This window comes from Carcharodon carcharias, chromosome 12, assembly GCF_017639515.1.
Source record: "Carcharodon carcharias isolate sCarCar2 chromosome 12, sCarCar2.pri, whole genome shotgun sequence".
Classification (NCBI taxonomy): domain Eukaryota; kingdom Metazoa; phylum Chordata; class Chondrichthyes; order Lamniformes; family Lamnidae; genus Carcharodon; species Carcharodon carcharias.
The window spans coordinates 144,374,990-144,397,073 of NC_054478.1; the positions used below are offsets into that span (position 1 = coordinate 144,374,990).

Here is a 22,084-nt window from a genome sequence, read left to right on the forward strand (position 1 = left end):
AGGTACAGCACGGGGTTAGATACAGAGTAAAGCTCCCTCTACACTGTCCCCATCAAACACTCCCAGGACAGGTACAGCAAGGGGTTAGATACAGAGTAAATCTCTCTACACCGTCCCCATCAAACATTCCCAGGACAGGTGCAGCACGGGGTCAGATACAGAGTAAAGCTCCCTCTACACTGTCCCCATCAAACACTCCCAGGACAGGTGCAGCACGGGGTCAGATACAGAGTAAAGCTCCCTCTACACTGTCCCCATCAAACACTCCCAGGACAGGTACAGCACGGGGTCAGATACAGAGTAAAGCTCCCTCTACACTGTCCCCATCAAACACTCCCAGAACAGGTACAGCACGGGGTCAGATACAGAGTAAAGCTCCCTCTACACCGTCCCCATCAATCACTCCCAGGACAGGTACAGCACGGGGTTAGACACAGAGTAAAGCTCCCTCTACACTGTCCTCATCAAACACTCCCAGGACAGGTACAGCAAGGGGTTAGATACAGAGTAAAGTTCCCTCTACACTGTCCCCATCAAACACTCCCAGGACAGGTACAGCAAGGGGTTAGATATAGAGTAAAGCCCACTCTACACTGTCCCCATCAAACACTCCCAGGACAGGTACAGCACGGGGTTAGATACAGAGTAAAGCTCCCTCTACACTGTCCCCATCAAACACTCCCAGGACAGGTACAGCACGGGGTTAGATACAGAGTAAAGCTCCCTCTACACTGTCCCCATCAAACACTCCCAGGACAGGTACAGCAAGGGGTTAGATATAGAGTAAAGCCCACTCTACACTGTCCCCATCAAACACTCCCAGGACAGGTACAGCACGGGGTTAGATACAGAGTAAACCTCCCTCTACACTGTCCCCATCAAACACTCCCAGGACAGGTACAGCACGGGGTTAGATACAGAGTAAAGCTCCATCTACACTGTCCCCATCAAACACTCCCAGGCTTGCACAGTTTGGTATCAATTTTAACCTGACTTCCTCAATCCAGTATGTTTGCCAGGTCACCAGGTGTTGGTCTCAGGAAGAGGACTGTCGAAGCCCTGATGTTGGGACTTTGAATACGGAAGGAGAAACGATGAGTTAAATCAGGGTTCAAAAACACAACGATGATGATGTGGTGAGGCCCACATACTGGAGGTCGACCTGTTGTACTGGCATTCGGTGTCACACAGAAGGCCCAGTTTTGGCACAGTGACTCCTACCTGCTGGTCACCATCAATCACACATTCCTAGTCTAGTCACACTGAATTAAAGGCTAGGATTGTTTTTAACACGCATTCAGGGTTCCTTTAAAGCAATACTCACTGTTGCACTCCCAGGAAGCTGAGTAGGGATAGATCGGGCTGCTTGTTGAGTCGGAGCACACACTCCCAGTAAACGTCTTCCTCCCGCTCATTGTCCAGGGCGTAGAGCGTGAAGAGGGGTGGGTAGAGCCGTGGCAACAGCACTGGAAGGAGGAGGCCACAGCTTGTAATCACTGGGACGCTGCCAGGACAAACAGTGAGGTTAACCGCTAGTCACGTCCACGTAGCTCAGCACCACCCCACCGTCCGCTAAGAGCCTGACAGCCCTGCTATAAGGTGCTGCTTTGCAACCGAGCACTGAAGGGTGGGCTGGGAAATTATGTTAAATGCCTCACTGGCTTTTCCCTTCCTGGGGACAGAGGGACCAAGCCTCCACTCGGAACTGTGCCAGGGGTGCGACCTCTGCCAGCCGAGTAGCTGCTCGGTCAGGAAGAGGCAGACGCACAGTCGGTGCTCAGGTATACTGCAGTGACGCACTACCAGTGCTGGCAGGAGGAGGCAAGATTACCCAGAGCAGCGTATGACGGGAACCATCCACCAGTGAGCATGCTGCAGACCACGCTGGTGCAGCACTTTCCCCTTGGTTGGGCAGCTCTGTATTGGTTCCCAGGCTGACCTGTGCCCATCATTAGCACGGACCAGCTCCAAACCCTCCGCCATTAATCGCCTGGGGGTCTCAGTAACATCACCCTGTCAGCCAGGGTCATTCCTACGGTGCCAAAACCCAAGGTTTAAAAACAAAAGGCACAGCCCACTCTCACTAATGACTGGTCAGGTGAGTGGCGTTCACTTACCCATGCTCAGCAAAGTCCCCATCTTCATTGTCACCCTCTTTGCCGCTGTGTGTTCCTGGGATTAGACTGTCCCCGTCTGGGAGGTCCGGAAAGAGAAATCTGAAAGGACCAAATCGAGCAGCACTTACCCATGGTTGTGAGTTAACAGTTGAACCAACTGCTGAAAGTTGGCCTGGGTGATGGCCAGTGACACTGTTAAGAATGGTCATCCTTACCTGACCAGCTGGAAGATGCGAGTTAGGTAGGACTTGATTTCATTGACGGCCTGCTGCAGTAATCGGCGGTTTGCACCCACTCCCACGTAGGTCATTCTGTACACGGCCACCAGCGTCTCCAGCAGGTTCCCCAGTGGGTGTAGAGGGGTGTCACATGCCTGCCCAAGGGTGGGAAACAGAGACACAGGTCAGTCGCAAGGGGAGTGGGCTTTATTTTGAAAAGTGGCGCAGGTTCCAAATAAGGGCGCAAAGCCTGGACACATTCCTTTTGCCTGCAGAGGACAGGTCTCTGCGTATGAATACACGCTGCTTGCGAAACTCAGAGCATAGTGTCTAATGTTAGATGGGATTCCGCGTTTGGACAGCACTGGCTGAACAATCCTGACTGTGCAAAGAATTACACTAACAACCAATTTATCAGTCAGGCTCACAACGTGGCTCACTTATACTTGCTATAAGCTACACATATTCAAACACGGGGACCTGTCCTCTGCAGGCAAATGGAACATGTCCAGGCATTGTACCTTTTTGAATTAAACAAAAGTGTGGAGGACATTAGTTCCCTGGTGCACTCTCCATGGTAATGCTTGGATCAGAGTTGACCTGCCAACCAATCAGCACCCTTTACTCCTGCAGTATGAATTGCTGCTTGCTTTGAAATTTGGCATTCTTGCATCTGTCCTGATGTGTACAAGATGAAAAGCTTCAACTGCATGTCTCTTTTTTTCAGCAATACTCATGTTCTGTTCTACCAAACAATGATCTGAATAAAGGGCAGGCCTCTGGCTTGCAAAGAACATAGGGGAAGGCCAATGGTAATTGGCCGTGTACACACTCCCAAAGGCTGAGCCCTCCAGTGGAGGGAAGGGATGGTGGACAGGGGCATCTACCAGCAACAGCTGCCTGTTGCAACAGGTCAAGCGCCATCTGAAGTTTTAACAACTTCAAAACAGCACAGGCGGTAAAGATCCCACCATTACCTTCCTGGTCTTGGTGTCCTTCTCTGCTAATTCACCCAGTTCTTTCAATTCCAATCTGGGCTGAATTTTGCCGAGCCTAGTATTTTCTCTCCCATTTCACAGAATCACACAGTGCAGAAGAGGCCCTTCGGCCCATCGAGTCTGCACCGACACGTGAGAAACACCTGACCTACCCACCTAATCCCACTGACCAGCACTTGGCCCATAGCCTTGAATGTTATGATGGTGCCAAGTGCTCATCCAGGTGCTTTTTAAAGGATGTGAGGCAACCCGCCTCCACCACCCTCCCAGGCAGCGCATTCCAGACCGTCACCACCCTCTGGGTAAAAAAGTTTTACCATTTACCAAGGGCATTTCAGAGAAACATGCTTAGGGCCTTTAAACCTGCCTCCAGCCCATTATTCTACGCACATCCTTTGCTTAGATGACAGCCCCCAGAACAGTCTCACGTCAACATGGATGGCTAAGCTTCAGTACCTTCATTAAATATCTCCTGATGGTCTCGTATTTATCCAAGGTGATGGGGCCACCGATCTGAGGGATGACTTCCAAACTCTCCAACGTCTGTGCGTGAGATCGACTCCTGAAATCAGGGCTGAGGGTGGGGGGGGGGGGGGGGGGGGGGCAAAAAAAAAACAAAACAACAAACACGCCTTTGAAAATCTCACCGTTGCTCAGATGTCGAGAAAAAGGTCCAGTCGGAGATTGGCTTTTGGAAAAAAAGTTGTTCGAGGTGTGGGCGACACTTGCATTTAATGCCAATCCCTAGTTGCCTAGTGGGCATCAAGAGCCAATCACAGACTGTGGAACAGCGACAGCTTGCATTTACATAGTGCCTTTAATTTAATACAACATCCCAAGGGGTGCTTCACAGGAGCGTTACAAAGCAACATTGGACACTGAGCTTTGAGAGGAGGTATCAGGGCAGGTGGTGAAAAGCTTGGACGCGGAGTTAAGTTTTAAGGGGCGTCTCAATGGAGAGATTGAGGGAGGGAATTCCAGAGCTTAAGGCCCAGGCAGCTGAAGGCACGGCCGCCAATGCTCTAGAGCTATGGAAATCGGGGATTCTCGAGGTGTCAGGATTGGGGGAGCACAGAAATCTTGAGAGGGTTCTGGGGCTGGGGGAGGTTACAGAGATGGAGAGGTTGGGTGTCGGGGGGTGGTGGGGGGGGGGTGATAAGGAGGGATTTGGAAATAATACGTGGGAATTTTAAAATCGAGGCGTTGGTTAATCTGGAACGGTGTCCACATGTAGTCCAGACCATCTTGGGATGGGCAGTTCCCTTCCCCGAGAGAGATTAGCGAACCAGTTGGGTTTTTATAACAATCTAGCAGCCATGGCCAACTTTGTTTGCCCTCAACTTTAATAAATTAACAGATCTATTAAATTCTGCAGTGGAAGGATTTGGACTCACGACTTTTGGGTTTTTAAATCCAGGCCAGAATGACTAGGCTACTGGATGAAGGGACTTGGATTTTTATGGAAGACATCGCGAGCTTTGAACATCCCAACAGGCTTTACAAACTGCGAAATACCTCTGAGGTATAGTCACTGTTGAAATGCAGGAATGTTAGCGAGAAAGAAAATGTGAGTGTGAGAATGAGAGGCAGAGAGCGAAAAAGAGGAAGATAGATAGAGAGAGGCAGAGAGCGAGAAAGAGGAAGATAGAGAGAGGCAGAGAGCGAAAATGGGGAAGATAGACAGAGAGAGCCAGAGAGCGAGAAAGAGGAAGATAGAGAGAGGCAGAGAGTGAGAAAGAGGAAGATAGATAGAGAGAGGCAGAGAGCGAGAAAGAGGAAGATAGAGAGAGGCAGAGAGCGAGAAAGAGGAAGATAGACAGAGAGAGGCAGAGAGCGAGAAAGAGGAAGATAGAGAGAGGCAGAGAGCGAGAAAGAGGAAGATAGATAGAGAGAGGCAGAGAGCGAGAAAGAGGAAGATAGATAGAGAGGGGCAGAGAGCGAGAAAGAGGAAGATAGATAGAGAGAGGCAGAGAGCGAGAAAGAGGAAGATAGAGAAAGGCAGAGACCGAGAAAGAGGAAGATAGATAGAGGCAGAAAGCAAGAAAGGAAAAGGAAAAAGTGAGAATAAAGAAAGCAAACAAAAGCACATGGGCAGATGGTGGTATAGTATTCTGGTAATAGCTAGTAACCCAGAGGCCCAGGCTAATGTTCTGGAGACATGGGTTCAAATCCCAGTACCGTAGTTAGTGGAATTTAAGTTCAATTAATAAATCTGGAATATAAAGCTCTCAGTAATGGTGACCATGGCAACTATCATCGGTATTTGTAAAAAGCCATCTGGTTCACATGTCCCTTTAGGGAAGGAAATCTGCTTACCTGGTCTGGCCTACATGTGACTCCAGAACCACAGCAAATGTGGTTGACTCTTAACTACCCCCTGAAACGGCCAATCAAGACACACAGTTCAAGGGCAATTAGGGATGGGCAACAGATGTCGGCTTTGCCAGTGACACCCACGCCCCACAGAACAACAAAACACACACATATGGAGCCGGGTGTAGGGCCACGCATCAGATGATGCTCTTTTGCATCTTCACCAAGAGTCAAAGGAAGGGGTGGCCGTTTCTCTTGGGTCAAACTCATCCCCTCCTTTGTTCCACCTGAAGATGCTGGAACAGTGTTAGGTTAACACCTGCTTCCTGTACCACAGCATCGTGCACGCGGCCATGAAATCTGTCAATTCGGGATCGAGCGTGGCAGCATTCTGAGCTGTGCAAGAAAGTTAGGTCAGATAAACCAACTGGGGATGGGACCGAAGGTGGCTGTATCAGAGTCTGAACAGGCAGCACAGGGTATGTAAATCTGGAGCAGCAGAGTCTGAGGAGAATAGGGAGATCCCGATGGGGCAATCGGGGCTTAGAAAATGGAGAGGCTGGGTGGAGGGGATAAACCTTGCCCAACGCAATAGTAAACGAACAAACTTGCATTTACATATCATCCCTGATGACCGCAAGGCACTTTACAGCCACTGAATTACTGTTCCCGTGTAGTCACTGTCATGATGTTTAATTTAACGTTTTGGGACAGTTTTCCTCACAAAGAAGTCGAGAGGAGATGACTTCAAAACCACGAGGGGTCTGGACAGAGAATCTAGGGAAAAACCTTCCCTTTGGTGGAAGGGTTGAGTTTGTGGGGGGGGGGTGGTGGCGGGCACAGGTTAAAAATAAGTGTAAACGAAAAAGCAGCAATGGAGAGGGGAGGAGAAAGCTTTTCACGCAGCGAGTGACTCGGGTCTGGAAGGTGCTGCCTGAGAGAGTGTGGGTGGAGGCAGGTACAATCATGCCTTTCAAGAGGGAATCGGATTATTATCCGAATGGGAAGAACGGGCAGGGTTACGGGCAGAAGGCAAGAGAATGACGCTGGGTGAACTGCTCATTTGGAGAGCCAGTACAGACACAACAGGCTGAATGGCCTCTTCCTGTGCTGTAACCATTCTGTGAATGTAAAAAAAAATCCTTCAGTGCTGCACTGAAGTGTCAGCCTGGATGATGTGCTCAGGTCTCAGTAGTGAGCCACGAGCCTACAATTTGCTGATGTAGTTAAGAGAGTGACACACTGAAGACGTAGAACGGAATGGAGCAATGATGCAAGGGGCTTTGCTAAACAACTAACTGGTTAAGTAACATGGAAAGCATAGGACTGGGCTCTGGAGAAGGGTGGGGGTCTGGGGGGGAGAGACAGGCATCGATTGTAGCAAAACATTTCTAGACAAACAGCTTCAGGAACTGCAGGGCTCACTTACAGGGCAAGTTTCCTGCTCTGGTTCCGAACGCCAGCCTTGCTGTAACATCAGGGCTAGCAGCCAGGACCTACTGATCCTCTTGCCCGCTGACACTCACCTGTCCTTGTGCTGTCGCCTGCTGGTGGTGAGACAGACTGCAATGTTATCCCAGGCCTTCTGGACATCACCCTGCCCAGCAGCTTCACAGCCAAGCTGACTCCAACACTGGTCAAACACGGCCTTCCATTTCTCATCAGGGTGCACTGCTAGTTTGCCCAACTTCCTGCGAACATATTAAAAAGCACGGTGACGAGCATAACCAGAACCGGGGCCGAGTGTGTGACTGGCAGGAGGAAAGATCAACAAATCAAACGCCAGTCTCTTCAGTTCCTCAAAACGGAGTTGACGAAACCTCAGGTCTTCATATTACTCCGTTAAACATCAACTTTAAGAATTAAATTATGCAAACGGCCTTCAATCCAGACTCTGTTAATTGTGTTTCAGTGTGAATGGAATAATGTGCAGGACTATAGGATGAAGGAGTGTGAAATGCCCAATTTACGTCCTACAAGTAACAGTGATGACACAGGACCCTTAAACTTAGAAGACTTTCCATGTCTAGAGATGTGCGAGACAGGCAAAAGTATTGTCTGTTTTCTGTTACCTGTCATGCAGGTCGCTAGCCTGAAGCGAGAGGCCATATAGTTTGAGGGGCACCAGCCCGCATCAAGCACGGTTGACCAGGCGTCTCTCCCGCTTTTATTCCCTGCCATTAGGCGTGTTGGAAGGATTCGTCGGTCGACAATCAAACTGTTTGGTCGCGTTATGAACGGACCTTCAAGTCCTGGGGTGGGACTCGAACCCGGAGCTCCTGGCTCAGAGGCAGGGACACTACCCACTGCGCCATGAGGAACTCTTCCCCCCCGACGTGGCCCTTGGGGGTTGTGAAAACAGAGACGTCATGTCATGGTGAGAGGATTAGTGCACTTCCTTGGCCTGTGAATGGTGCAGCACTCGTATTACTGTCCAGCGTGCTCATGCATCCTGTGGCCGATCGGACAGTATAAGGCCCTATGTGGCTGTATTGTGTGCCATATCCAGGATAAAGGCTGACCAAAGGCCGCAAACCTTTCTGTACTGGCTGGTAAACACACTGCCTTGTGTGGTACCCATACAGAGCAGCCAGCTGCTGTGGTCAATCCATGGCCTGGGCGGATTACTCTGCTCTAATCTAGCCAGACTGGCAGCCTGCCCACTGTGCATGCCCATGGCAAAGCTTGGCGCTGCTCCGGATGTTCTCTCCAGTTCAGCATTTTTGATCTCTTGCACAAGCGGACCCCACGATCAAGGGTTTCCCCTTTGCTGTGTTGTATCTTGTCATTCGATAGCAGGACCCGAGTGTGTGTTGGTGCAGTAAGATCTCCTGAAACACTTGAGAGATGGGATCACTCTCAGCCAAAATTTTAGGTGCAGCTCACGACTAAAGAGAATATAGTTTTCTTTGAAACACAATTACATAACTACCCCTTAACATGCTACCTCTGTTAGGATGCTAATTGCACTTTAGTAATCAGCACCACTGACCTGACAGATTCTAATCTTGGGGGAAAAAGGGATAGTTCTCAGGTGGCCAGAAATTCAACTTTAACCCTTTATTTCTAGCTGAAGAGGACACACAAGAAACTTGACCTTCGACCCTGCATCAGCTCTCCGTATGGGGGACTGAGTTTATTGATCTGCCAATCAATTCATCGAGAGTGAGAGACAGCGAGGGGGAGGACGAGAGCACAAGGGCGAGAGAGGGCGAGAGAGGGCGAGAGGGGGAGAGGGGGAGAGAAGGCGAGGGCGAGAGAGGGCGAGAGACAGCGAGTGACAAAGTGAATGCCAAACCTCAAATGGCAACAGCCCATTGAGTGGAATATTTTAACAATGGCTCCCCCTGCTGGAAAACGAGTGAGGAAGGTCAGGCTTGGCTGTGACTGCCCCATGTGGGCATATAGCCTGCCCAGCACTCTCTGTCTCAGCTCACGCACTTGGGCTGTTTGAGAAACTGTTCCCTGCAGAAAGAGAATCCTGCAAGACAGGAGGGGACGCAATTATATTGAAGGCCTCTGACTGTTATAAACAGAGCAGGAAGATCCCAGGTGTAAATCGCTGGGCTGTGCCGGGCCTGTGAATCTCTGGCAGGGCAGCTGCAGTGACAATCCAATGGCTTCAGTGCCCCACGTCCAAAGGAGGAACACTCCTGTTGGTTGCCCAATGTCAATCAGTGGGGGCTTGTTAGCGGGAGCAGAGCTGGGTCTGGTTTAGTGACTCAGACCGCCAGTCACGACTTTACTCACACGGAGAAGGGTTCCTTCAGCAAGAGGTACATGCACCCACCGCCTCTAGCCCAGCCAAGAGTTGTGCCTTCCAATGGGAAGAGGGGAAGAGGACAAACTGATGGAAGAGATGATCAAAACCCAGATTCAGCTTTGCAATACAATAGAATTCTTAGTTGCGCTTAAGTACGGTCAAGAAACGTCAGCCACGCAAACAAGTTCCTTGCTGTCCAACAGCTCACTCCAAGAATTGGCCAGGCACCACAGACCCACTCTGGCGCTTCTCAAACAGTTAAGATTATTATAATAGTTAAGGTAGTTACAATCTACCAGAGGGAGATTGAACTCGGACTGAGCTGTCGGTTGGGGGAGACGCGGTTTCGGTTAAAGCCAATCCAACTTACAACACGTGGGATTTCTCCCTGTCGGACTCGTACAAATTAGGTTTGAAGTATGTTCCGGCAACTTTAATCCCTGCTCCCCACTCTCCGCTGAAAGTTCCCTCAAAGTAGTCACCATTTTGCATGGTTAGGACTCCCTGCAGATACAGAGACCTGGATAAGTCACATTTATTCGCAAGAAATCAGGCGTTTCCACATTATAAAGCACAGCATCTAACCCAGCAGGTCCAAAATTCATGTCTTCCTAGGTCATATCAGAAGGGTGTCAGAGCCCAGATAAGGTCTCCATTCACATCCCCATTAGCATTCATGCATCTCAAGTTACTGATACCAACACATCTTGGGTCTCAAACTTACAACTTAAACACCAATATCCAGCAGCACTGGGAACAGGCCCGTCTGGAATCCCTCAATCAAAACATCACCCAAAGCAGATTACCCGGTCATTATCTCATTGCTGTTTGTGGGAGCTTGCTGTGTGTAAACTGGCTGTCACATTCACCTTCATTACAATGACTTCATTGGCTGCAGAGTGCTTTGGGATGTCCCGAGGTTGTGAAAGGCACTATAGAAATGCAAGTACTGCTGTCACCTTCCCACTCAGTCTGGCAGCATGAGGCTGGATGCCTCAAAGCTAGCTCAGGCAGGGGCAATAGCAAGCCAACTTTCAAAGCCTGTGGTCTTCCCCTAATTTGTCTCGGTTAATACATTATTGACTGGATTTCATAAAAAGGATTGCGCAATTGAAGCCAGCGCAACTCAAACAAAAACCAAAACCCGGCACCCCAACACACAAGGCCACATGGTATCACCAGATCAGTACTGGGGAAGGAGCATATGAAGAGAAAGAGGCCATTCAGCCCCTTGTACCTGTTCCATCATTCAACGAGGACACAGTTGATCTGTCATGAGACATTATCCATGCGTCCACCTTGGCTCCATGTCCCTTAATAGCCTCGGCCAGTAAAAACCCATCAACCTCAGATTTAAAATCATCAGTTGAGTTAGTGCCGACTCTTCTTGTGGGAGAGCGCTCTACACTTCCACTCGGTGTGTGAAGCAACGTTTCCTAACTTCTCCCTCCTCAGTGACCTGGCTCTCATTTTGAGGTCATGTCCCCATATCCCAGACACCCCCACCAGTAGAAAAAGTTTCTCCCCATCTATTTGATCAATTACTTTCAAAATTCTAAAAACCTCCATCAAATCAGCCCTTAACCTTTTATATTCCAGGCGATATGAACCTGGGGTTTATGTAATGTCCCCTCAGGATCTCACCATGGGAATCCTGGTAACATTCTGGTGAATCTGTGCACTCCTCGCAAGGACAATTTATCAATTCTAAGGTGTGGTCCCTAGAACTGTACACAATTACGCTGGATGTGGTCTAACCAGGGTTTTGTATAGCTGTAGTAAAGTTTCCTCTTTACAATTCCAGCAGTCTAGGTATAAATACTAAAATTAGTCCTTCTGATTATGTTTTTGTACCTGACCACACTACATTTTAGTTTACCGTGTGCACATGCTCCTCCCTCCTTGGGCCTCCACCATTATTAGCTTTTCAGCATTTTAAAAAACTCAAATCGATCCCATTTTTGGTCCAATGTAGATTCATTGTGTTGAAATCTGTGCCCAAGTTTTGTACCAAGTCTGGACTCCGCTGTTAGGCTCTGAATTTTCGAAGGACTGATTTATCTAGAGTTTCACGACATCAACTTAAAGATGGCCAACCTCAGCAGTCTTAATCTATCGATGGCTCCTTGTAATTTTATGCTCCCTTCTACACTGCTTACTCTGCCACCAATCTTTGCAAGCAGCAAACTTGGATCCATGCCCATCGTTATTAAACTCGTTAATATTGTGAATAGTTGAGGCCCCAGCACAGATCCTTGTGCGACATCACGAGTCCCATCCTTCCAGTTGAAGTACTTACCCCCTTATCCTTACTCTGTCTTCTATAGTCTGATCAATCTCTGAGACACGAGAATAATTTGACTGGGATTTTATCCCGATGCAGTTCAGTCTATAACCTTATTTAAACACTGTCCGTTTCACATCTGCACCTACAGTCCCACGGCTTTACCTTTCCGGTTAAGGTCCAGTCATCGGAGAACTCTCCTTCATAGCTGGTGTCATCCTCGGACAGCAGGATACCATAGCCCTGGACAAGTGAAGTAGGCGTTTGATTATTGGTCAGAACAAGCAGGGTGAATCTCCCTCCACCAAAGGCTCCACCCACCCCACCCCATCCCACCCCCACCACCCCCACCCTCCCCCCACAGGGTGGGGCTCCCTCCACCACAGGCCCCATTCTACTCCAGAAGCCAACCTTCACACACTTTTACATTTATTTGAAGAGCTGCACATTACATGCATATACCTCCTAACAGCTACAGTTTTGGTCAACATCAACTTTAAAGGGGGAATCCTAGAATCTCCGGATGGGAGATGAGAATTTGCTTCCACCGCACGGTTCTTGGATTTTTCTTTTATTCATTTATGGGATGTGGATGTCGCTGGCTAGGGCAGCATTTAGTGCCCATCCCTACTTGCCCTTGCTAAGGTGGTGGTGAGCTTGATGGTGGGCCTAAGGAAGTCTCCACCCAGCACGTGGGACTTACGGCAGACGGGTCCTCGCCCTGCTTGGGATCTGGAATGTTTCCCCTAAAGAGGAGGAGGAAGGGGATTCCATAAATAATTACAAACAAAAAAAAAGGATGAGGAACTGACACAGGGATACGACCAAAATGTGGCGAAGTGGCACTAATCATGAGTATTCTTTCAAAGAGCCAGCAGAGACACAATGGGCCAAATGGCCTCGTTCTATGCAATAAATTTTCTAGGATTCTGAACAACCCCTGGGGCACAGCATCCATGCTCCAACATCCCTGTGGAAAGGAATTTCTGCTAATCCCTCTTGGCGACCATGTTAGACTGACTCCCCAGACAGAGGGAACAACCTTCCCATATCCGCTTTATCAAAAATCTTCACAACTTAAAAACTCAGTGAAATCACCCCCCCCCACCCCACCCCCCCACCCCACCCCCTCCCACCACCCCCCCCCCCCCCCCCAACATTCTCCTCGGTGGTCCCTGAATCTCATCTCTCCTCAAAACCACAGGTTCACTTCCCCCGAATCTACCGTGTGTTGTTTTGTATAAGCTGTCATTACCACTTTACTCATCTCCAAAACGCTCTGAGCCTTTCCCATGGCTTTATCCACACTTCTAGGGAATTATATACTTGAACTCCCCCAGGTCCTTTAGTGACTCTCCAATTTGAGTGCTCCCTTCCATTCCTTGTTTATTTTCCCAAAACGTATCACCTCGCGCACCCCACCACCACCCCCCTATGTTAACCTGTATCTGCCACGTCTGCCCATTCCACCACCCCCTATGTTAACCTGTATCTGCCACGTCTGCCCATTCCACCACCCCCTATGTTAACCTGTATCTGCCACGTCTGCCCATTCCACCACCCCCTATGTTAACCTGTATCTGCCACGTCTGCCCATTCCACCACCCCCTATGTTAACCTGTATCTGCCACACGTCTGCCCATTCCACCACCCCCTATGTTAACCTGTATCTGCCACGTCTGCCCATTCCACCACCCCCTATGTTAACCTGTATCTGCCACATGTCTGCCCATTCCACCACCCCCTATGTTAACCTGTATCTGCCACATGTCTGCCCATTCCACCACCCCGCTATGTTAACCTGTATCTGCCACATATCTGCCCATTCCACTAACCTATCAGAACCAGAATTATCATTACTATTTTTTTAAACAAAGGCCTCCCTGCTACTTTTGATTGCGACCGACCCCTCCCACGCCCAAGTTTATTAGGTATTTGAGAAATTGTGACTGATAATCCTTTTGTTAAAGAAAGTTCACTCACAGGGCCTGAGTGTTGATGGCAAGGCGAGGAGTTATTATTGCCTGTCCCTTTACAACCGAGTGCCTCGCTTGGCCATCCGACAGAGAGGGCATTTAACAGTCACCTGCATTACTATAATGGGCTTGGAGTCACAGACAGGTCAGGCTAGGGAAGGATGGTAGATTTCCTTCCCTAAAGGACATTGGTGAACCAGAGGGGGTTTCTACTGACAATCCGGTCATTATCACTGATACTAGTCTTTTCGCACCAGACTTCTTTTTAAATTAACCCAATTTAAACTTCCCAGTTGCCTTGGTGGGATTTGAACTCGTGCCTCCAAGCCTCTGGATTATTAGTCCAGTAACCTATCAGCTACGCGGCTGTACCCCAATTGCTCTTCCCGCGACCCCAGTGGGGGTCACGACCCACAGTTTGGGAACCCCTGGTTTAAATGCTGTATCAAATGTGGTTCGCACTTAGATCAATGATTCACAAGTGAGAGCTTCTTCAGGCTGCCGGGTATTGGGCTGAGAAAAAAAGAGATAAGGCCAGTCCCAGAGGCTAACATGGAGTCCAGATCCAGCAGAAACGGGCCGCCCATTCACAGCGCACGAGTCTGCATCTACCCAAGTGACAGGAAGGAGGACTCACCGCCATTTTATTGTTGCTGAAGGCACCCTCGTAGTACAGGCCAAACTGAGTGACCACGACTCCGTTGCCATGGCGAGCGTCATCCAACCACATGCCCATGTACTTCTCACCTCTGAAACAAGGAGGACATCTGTATTTGTACAAGAAAATTGCTGAGCTCACTTGTTAGCCAGGATTATGATTGGGTGGGTGTAATCCGGCAACTTTCCAAAAACAAGAGAGAGCGTTAAAATAGGAGGTGAACTGCACGACCATAGGATCTTGAAAGTTGAAAGTTCAGGTCTGTCAGTATTTGGATAAGATAGGTAGGTTCACCTGTGGGCAAGGACCCTCCAACGGATCTAGACAATAAGCGGACAAGACAAAGGGAAGAAGAGAGATGACAGCAAGAGAGAGTGAGGGAGAACACAATCCAGGGAGTAAGGAAAAACAAAAGGGGAGAGGGAAGCAGGCACAGAATTAAAGGGGGTGCCTTGAACAGCTCTTCTGACAGGGATCCAACAGCAACTTGCTAAATAAACCCAGTGATACGAAACAAACATCGCTTCCACGAGAGAGCCGGCATCAGAAACTACGCTGACTTGTCGGTGTATGGATGCATCAATGTTATTGCGGGAGCTTAAGTACATGGCCTACACATCCTTACCATGAGATAACTCTGCAAACCGGTCTTCGTGTCCATGTTGAATTTTCTTCTGACAGTTATTATGGAATCTGATTCCACTCGGGTGGTGCGTTCCAGATCGTAACAACCCTCTCTCTAGCCTCTTCCCCAGCTGTTGAAACCTCTCTGTAGGACCTCAGCCCCTTTTCCTTCCTGTGTGATTAGTTCCAATATGGGCCACTGCTTCTGGCTGTTCTCCCTCTCCTTGCAAGGGTGTCCTGCGTCCCTTCAGTAATGCCTTTTACCCTGGCACCAGGCAGTTGTAGAAACGTCTGTCCATCTCCAATTATTGAAGCCCTTGGGATGACTACATTTCTATTCATTACTGTGTGCCCACCTACCCTCTGCCCCCCCCTACTGTGCCGTGGATGAGGATTATACTACACTCCCCGAGGTGTCACGGTCCTGGCTTCGAGGTGCCCACTCACTCGCTAACCTCCTAAACTCTGACTCTAGGGTGAAAACCTCCTGCAAAAAGCGTGATCCAAGAAACTCAGTCTCCCACATGCCTTACAACAACATCATCATCAGCTGCTCCTCAAGATCAGGAAACCCTGAGCTCAAGCAGCCGGGAGCATTTCCTGCATGTGGTCACCAGGGCACATAAAGCATCCCCACATGGGGTCAGGTAACAGGTCTCAGCTGTCCAGCCACTGTACTGAAATTAACTTTCTTTACTTAGCATGCTCCACTCTCCCTTCCTCTTTCCGTTTTACTGCAGACCCTCGTTTTAAGTTACTCAGCACCTGCTTCCCTCCTGTACCTAATTCCCACTCTCGCCATTTCCCCATTTTAAGGTTTCCAATGCCATTTGCAATTTGCTGCTTTAAACGATGCACAGTCTGTGCTCTCGCGGACATACCCCCCCCCACAATATATACCTCCCACTCACCAGTTCCCACTGCCCAGTCAGCCCCCAGCTACACAATAATGAACGCCTACTTACAACCGTTTGACGCTGTCAACTGACTTGCAGTCCTCTGTGCGGAGTTAATTTAGTTTGATACAAACACACAACTTACCTGCAAACTCCCACTCTCACCCAAATGCCCGCCTTAAAGTCTTCACGCTGGGATTGGTGTTCACCCCTTCCTCTGTGTGTGAGCCCTCTGTGGGAGCTAGCTGTACATAAACTGGTTGCTGCATTTCCTATATTACAACAGTGATTCCATTTCAAAAGTATCGCTGGAAAGAGGGACATGTTGCCTATCATTTGAGCTCAAAGTGGCTCATGCTGGAAGCAACGTACGTTCAGTCGCAGGGACATGTTCACTGCAAACAAAAGGAATATGTCCTGAACCATACATGAGGCTCCTGTCCAAAACCAGTGGCATCAAAATCACTGATCAGCGGGTAAAGGAATACCCTGCTCCCTCGCTCCTGGCCATTCCAGCGTCAGGGAACAGTCATAATTAACCCCAACTGGTGGTTGCTTTCTAGGTGGTAAAGTGATTCAAAGGATGGATTACAGGAGCACCACTTCACGTCACTGGTCTACGAATATCAAGCCGCGTCAGCCTCTGAGGCTGGGATATTTTTAGGGAGGGAATTACAGGTGCTTGGTATTTAGCTGCAGCACAGTTATAGACTTGTTGAATGGCCAGTGTGAATAGACTGGGTGATTTTGAGACAATATACACCGCTCCGTGATGCAGAGTCAGACAGGAAGCACCGAGGCCTCAGCAACAAGCCCAAAAGCCACAAAACGCACAACTTACACAACCAGGCGCAAAGGCTCTGCAGGCAGAGCTTGTTCAGACAGTGAGGAGCTGGGCGAGACAGGAGAGGAAGATCCGGGGTGGGGGGGGTGTCTGCGACAGGACAGTTGACCTCAATCAGGCACCATTTGGAGAACTGAGAGTTGGCCCACTGCCCTCAAGTTAAGAGGGGGGGGGCGGGGGGGGTGGGGGGGGAACTAGCCAAGGTTTCTGACGCTAATCCATTGGACAAGGCGGCCACGCTCACAACGGTTGAATAAGCAATTCACACTCACTGTCGTGGTTCACGACAAGGAGGCCACTCTGGCAAAATGGGATGCATTGTAACCAGGCAACAGGGAAGGGGGTGGGGGGGGGGGTGAGGGGTGGGGTGGTGGTGTGGGGAGGTGGTGGGTTGATGGGTGGCACGGAGTGTGGGTATGGATTGAAAATGGTTTGGGGGAAAACAAACCTGCAGTGGGTACGTGAAAACCTGCCAACAGGTTTATTAACACCGAGATCCGCCTCAAACGATGCGATGCGTCTATATTGCCTGTCGGTCGAACCACATACTGGGTTCCCCTGCAGTGAGTTAACAGTCCCAGGCGCTGGTTTATGCTCAGTCTTGTGCTGGGCTGCACTCAGGCAGGTTTTCTTCGGGGTTACCTTCCAGCCGGTCAGGCTGTTGGGACAGGATGCCGTGCAGGGGTGAGGTGTTCCATGCATGGGCCAGGGAGAAGGAGAAGGGTAAAAAACGGACGGTGCCTGGGCTCACCCTGTGCCTCCCGCTGGCTGGTCAATGAGGTGCCCTGCTGCTGCTGATGATGGTGCCTGGGATGTCCATGGCCAGGACCATCCCACCCTCCTGGTGGGGGGAGGACATATGACAGCAGACATCCTGCAAGGGGACAAGAACAGTCAGAAAAAGAGGAGAGAAAGTAAAACACAGAGTGGATTCCGCTCACCACCCCACCCTCTCCCTCGCTTCCTGCCTTGACCCTCTCTTTTGGGGGGGGAGGAGGGCGGGGGGGCGACAGTCCCACAGGCACCAGCTGCCCCAGTACCTCCTCCTGCAACCACCAAGTGCTTTGCCCAAGTGACGATCCTTGCTTGAGAGCAGGTCGCAGGAAAGCTATTCCGCTGTGAGGAGCATCGCGGGCGAGTCCACCGCAGCCGACGCAGGAGGACCCACGGCGAACGGGGACCGGAGAACCTGGCCAATGCTCTCCTCCTGACCTGCAGCACAGGTCAGAGGTCAAACGAGGCCCTCGGGCCAACACGGCCTAACTTTTACAGCTGGCCGGCAACTTTCTCCACTGGGCGCAGGAACTCTCTTACCACCCTTCAAGCACCGGGAGCTTTTCCCCTCAAAGGGATTGAATCCGTTTTCTGACACCCAGAGAGCCCACGGTGGAAGCAAATGCCAGAAATGTGGAATGGGCAAGGGCAGAGACCGAGAGGGCAGATGGGAACACAACAGAGCCAAGCCGGGCAAAGGGAGCATGACAGGTGAGAGCGAGGGAGAGCAAACAAAGGGAACAGAGTCCACGTGAGCACACCAATGATGCACAGGAAACCTGCGGTTAGGAGATGAATCAAGTGAGGGGTAGGCCGACTCTTGCGACAATATCTGTCCCGCTGGGAATGAGGGGAGCGTGCGGCGTGGAAAGCGAATGGTCAGCAAGCCCTGATGTTTGACTGGCTGCAGAGTTCAATAGACAACTTTTAGGGCGGATGCTGGGGGAATGGCAGAAAACAGAATTACAGATGAATCGGAATGTTCGTCTCTGGGAGTTTGTTGCTCACCAGTCTGACTAACCTGGAGTGGGGGGGGGGGGGGGGGGGTGGTGACAATTTGTTAGGGAACGGGTTTAATAGAACCAATTCATATCCCCATTCACTGCGATAAAAACAAAAAACTGCGGATGCTGGAAATCTAAAACAAAAACAGAATTACCTGAAAAAACTCAGCAGGTCTGGCAGCATCGGCGGAGAAGAAAAGAGTTGCCGTTTCGAGTCCTCATGACCCTTCGACAGAACTAGGTGAATCCAAGGAAGGGGTGAAATATAAGCTGGTTTAAGGTGGTGGTGGTGGTGGCGGGGGGGAGGGGTTTGGGTGGGGGGAGAGAGAGAGAAGTGGAGGGGGGGTAGTGTGGTTGTAGGGACAAACAAGCAGTGATAGAAGCAGATCATCAAAAGATGTCACAGACAAAAGAACAAAAGAACACAGAGGTGTTGAAGTTGGTGATATTATCTAAACGAATGTGCTAATTAAGAATGGATGGTAGGGCACTCAAGGTATAGCTCTAGTGGGGGTGGGGGTGAGCATAAAAGATTTAAAAATATTTAAAAATAATGGAACCAGTTTATATTTCACCCCTTCCTTGGATTCACCTAGTTCTGTCGAAGGGTCATGAGGACTCGAAACGTCAACTCTTTTCTTCTCCGCGGATGCTGCCAGACCTGCTGAGTTTTCCAGGTAATTCTGTTTTTGTTCCCCATTCACTGCTCCTGGTCACATCGAGGGATTGGATATTTGCCAATGAACTGTGCACGATTAGATCCGTGTGCATTCCACGCTTCTTAAGAGTTCCCAAAAGCTGGTGGAACTGATGATTTTCATACAGCTTAGGGGAGCATTACATACAAGACGATGAGAATTAGGAGGAGTAGGCCATTTGGCCCCTAAAGCCTGCTCCGCCATTCTATAAGGTCACGAGTGATCCGATTCTGGCCTAAGCTCCACCTTCCTGGCCGCTGTACTACCCCCTCCCCTCCTCATGACCCCACCCCCCCACCGCCTCCCCCAGGCCCTATAACCCTCGACTTCCTTGTCAATCAAGAATCTCACTAACTCAGCCTTGAATTGGTTCAATGATCCAGGCTGTACTGCTCTCTGGAAGAGAATTTCACAGACTAACCTCCCACAGATAGAAAAAAAAAATTCTTCTCATTCGCAGTCTTAAATTGAAAACCCATTATTTTCCCCTAGTTCTAGATTTCCCCACCATGGGAAACAACCGCTCAACATCTATGTGTCGAGTCCCCTCAGGATATTATATGTTTTGATAAGATCACCTCTCTCCTTCTGAACTCCAGTGGATACAGGCCCCACCTGCTCAACCTTCCCTCAGAAGACAATCCCTTCATCCCAGGAATCAGCTGAGCGAGCCTTCTCTGAATTGTTGCCAATGCAGAGCATTGGTCCAAAAAAATCATCGCACTGACAGAGTGAATAAACAACATGACGCAGTTGCCCAGTGCAGCATATACACTCTCTCTGACCACGTACTCCTCATAAATATGTATCTCTAGCCTTGTATCAGTCTGTTTTGCTCTCACCTCAGTCAGAATGTTCATGATTAAAGCCCCACTCCTAACACTTGACCGCACATTCATATCCGATGCTTCAGCGCAGTCCTGAGGGAGTGCTGCACTGTCAGAGATACTGGGCGGAATTTAATGCTCCTCCTGAGCTGTAGAAGAGGTTAGGAAAATGCAGAGTGGGGACCCTGGCGCCTTTCCAGCTCACTCTGCCCCGATCCAGTCTGGGACGAGAAGGCTCGTGGGTGGTCTTCTTTCCCAGAGGCCAACTGAGAGTCCTTAAGAGTCTCATCAAACCACCCTGTTGGTAGTGTACCAGCGGTGGGCTGGCAGGGACCATGCCACATTGGCAAACCCTGGTGTGTATGGCTGTGGACTGGTTTGGGGAGGGGGATTCCAATGGAGGGACCCAACAGCAAGGTGGCAGGAAGCCACTCACCATCTTTGACAATGACCCTCTCCCCTCCGAACCTCCCTGATTCACCGTGGGCGATCCCACCCAACTCACCTTGGTCGGGGGGGGGGGGGGGGGAGGCCTCCAGTGGCAACCCTTCCACGAGGCCCCACTCTTAGCAGCGGCAGTGTCCACCGCCCTCCCCGGCCTCCAATTGGTCGGCAGCTCTGGGGGGGCGCGGGACATCTGCCCCTCCCCAGGGAATCCGGAGGGAAATTGCCCCCATTGGGGCCCAAAACCCCGACGGCAGCCAGCGGGACGTCCGACCAGGGTTAAATCCCAGCGAGTCCCCTGGAAATGACCAGACCCAACTTTCCCAGCGGTGGAGGCCCTGACCATTAAGTTCGGCCTACTTATATGTTAAATGGAGGTCTTGTCCTGCATCTCAGCTTGGTCTAAATGATCCCACGGCACTATTCAAACAGGAGCAGGGGAATTACGCACTGAGCGACATTTACCCTTCAGCCATCTTCACTCAAACAGATTCACCTGGTCGTTATCTCACTGCTTTTTGTGGGGCTCTGCAGTGTCAGAAATAACTGCGTTTTCTACTTCACAACAGTGCAGCCAATGGAATACTTCAGCGGAGTCGAAGGGCTTTAGAACGTTCTGGATTGCAAAACACGCACTGCCCGATAGCCGGGCGAAAACGCATTCAACGGGGGTCTTCAAGACGGAATTGGGTAAATACTTGAGGGGGCAAGAAAATGCTGCAGGAATATGGGGAAGAGAGTGCGGGTGGGGGACTAACTCGACTGCTCTTTGCAAGAGCCAGCACAGGCTCAATGCGCTGAATGGCCTCCCTCACTGTCCTGTTGTACAAAAGGTATGAAAAAAACTACAAGCTCTTTCTTTCAATCCCCAGACAGTTCTTTAATTTTTTGGAGACCCACTGCTCACTGAAAGAGCTGTGCTTCTGTCAGGTGTGGAACTTGGTCTCCAGGTTCTCCAAAGCAGCTTCTACCTACATGGGTGCAATTTATGCCCTTTCCATTTCTACCCTCCTCAAACAATTAATTATTTTTGTGATTATACTTCTAAAGTACTTAATTAGCTGTAAAGCGCTTTGGAACATCCTGATGTTGTGAAAGGCGCTATATAAACGCAACTCTGCTTTTCCTTCATTTCTATTAACTAAATTGCAAACCAGCTGGTCCAAAAAGGAAATGATTATAAATGAATAAAATGCCCAATGCTAGTGAAATACAGTGCAAATAAAGACCCCACTCCCCCTGCCCTGCAAAGTATAAACCTACACGGTTTCATTATGTGCTACAGGAATGCACTTACACAGTGCAAGCAGTGGGATGCTACCTGCCGGTCAGCTGACTTCAGGAACTGTCTCACTGCCAATGTGTGGCCAATAGAAGGGTAATCGGTCTGGGAGAGGAGTAAGCTGGATAATCACTAGGTAGGCCATTCGCCCATCTTCATTTGCCCATCCAGAAAGAGACCACAGTCCCACCATTTCCTCATTAACCGTTGAAACGATAGCATAGTCTGCGTCTGCACAGCTCTGTTCAGGGGCACCCCATGTTCCCCAACGCTGAGTGCGGAAAAGCTCTGCTGTCAGTCCTAACATTACAGTTAATTGTTTTAACCCCTTGGCCCGTTATCCTCCCGGTCTAGTTTACAGTGG

The 22,084-nt window shown here is 49.9% G+C and overlaps 1 protein-coding gene across 5 annotated transcripts in view; it reads right to left on the minus strand.

The window, feature by feature from the left end:
* als2b (alsin Rho guanine nucleotide exchange factor ALS2 b) overlaps positions 1–22,084 on the minus strand; it is a 183,185-nt gene that overhangs the window by 13,042 nt on the left and 148,059 nt on the right. For 3 of the 5 annotated variants that reach the window (XM_041201134.1, XM_041201135.1, XM_041201133.1), the window contains 9 exons: positions 17,443–17,565; positions 14,307–14,418; positions 11,859–11,936; positions 9,780–9,913; positions 7,173–7,337; positions 3,790–3,907; positions 2,333–2,490; positions 2,118–2,216; positions 1,325–1,504 (listed from right to left, as the gene is read on the minus strand). In XM_041201134.1, coding sequence (XP_041057068.1) covers positions 1,325–1,504; positions 2,118–2,216; positions 2,333–2,490; positions 3,790–3,907; positions 7,173–7,337; positions 9,780–9,913; positions 11,859–11,936; positions 14,307–14,418; positions 17,443–17,565 — 1,167 coding nt within the window. The remainder of the gene's footprint in view (positions 1–1,324; positions 1,505–2,117; positions 2,217–2,332; positions 2,491–3,789; positions 3,908–7,172; positions 7,338–9,779; positions 9,914–11,858; positions 11,937–14,306; positions 14,419–17,442; positions 17,566–22,084) is intronic. The other 2 variants (XM_041201137.1, XM_041201136.1) reach the window with 1 other exon arrangement.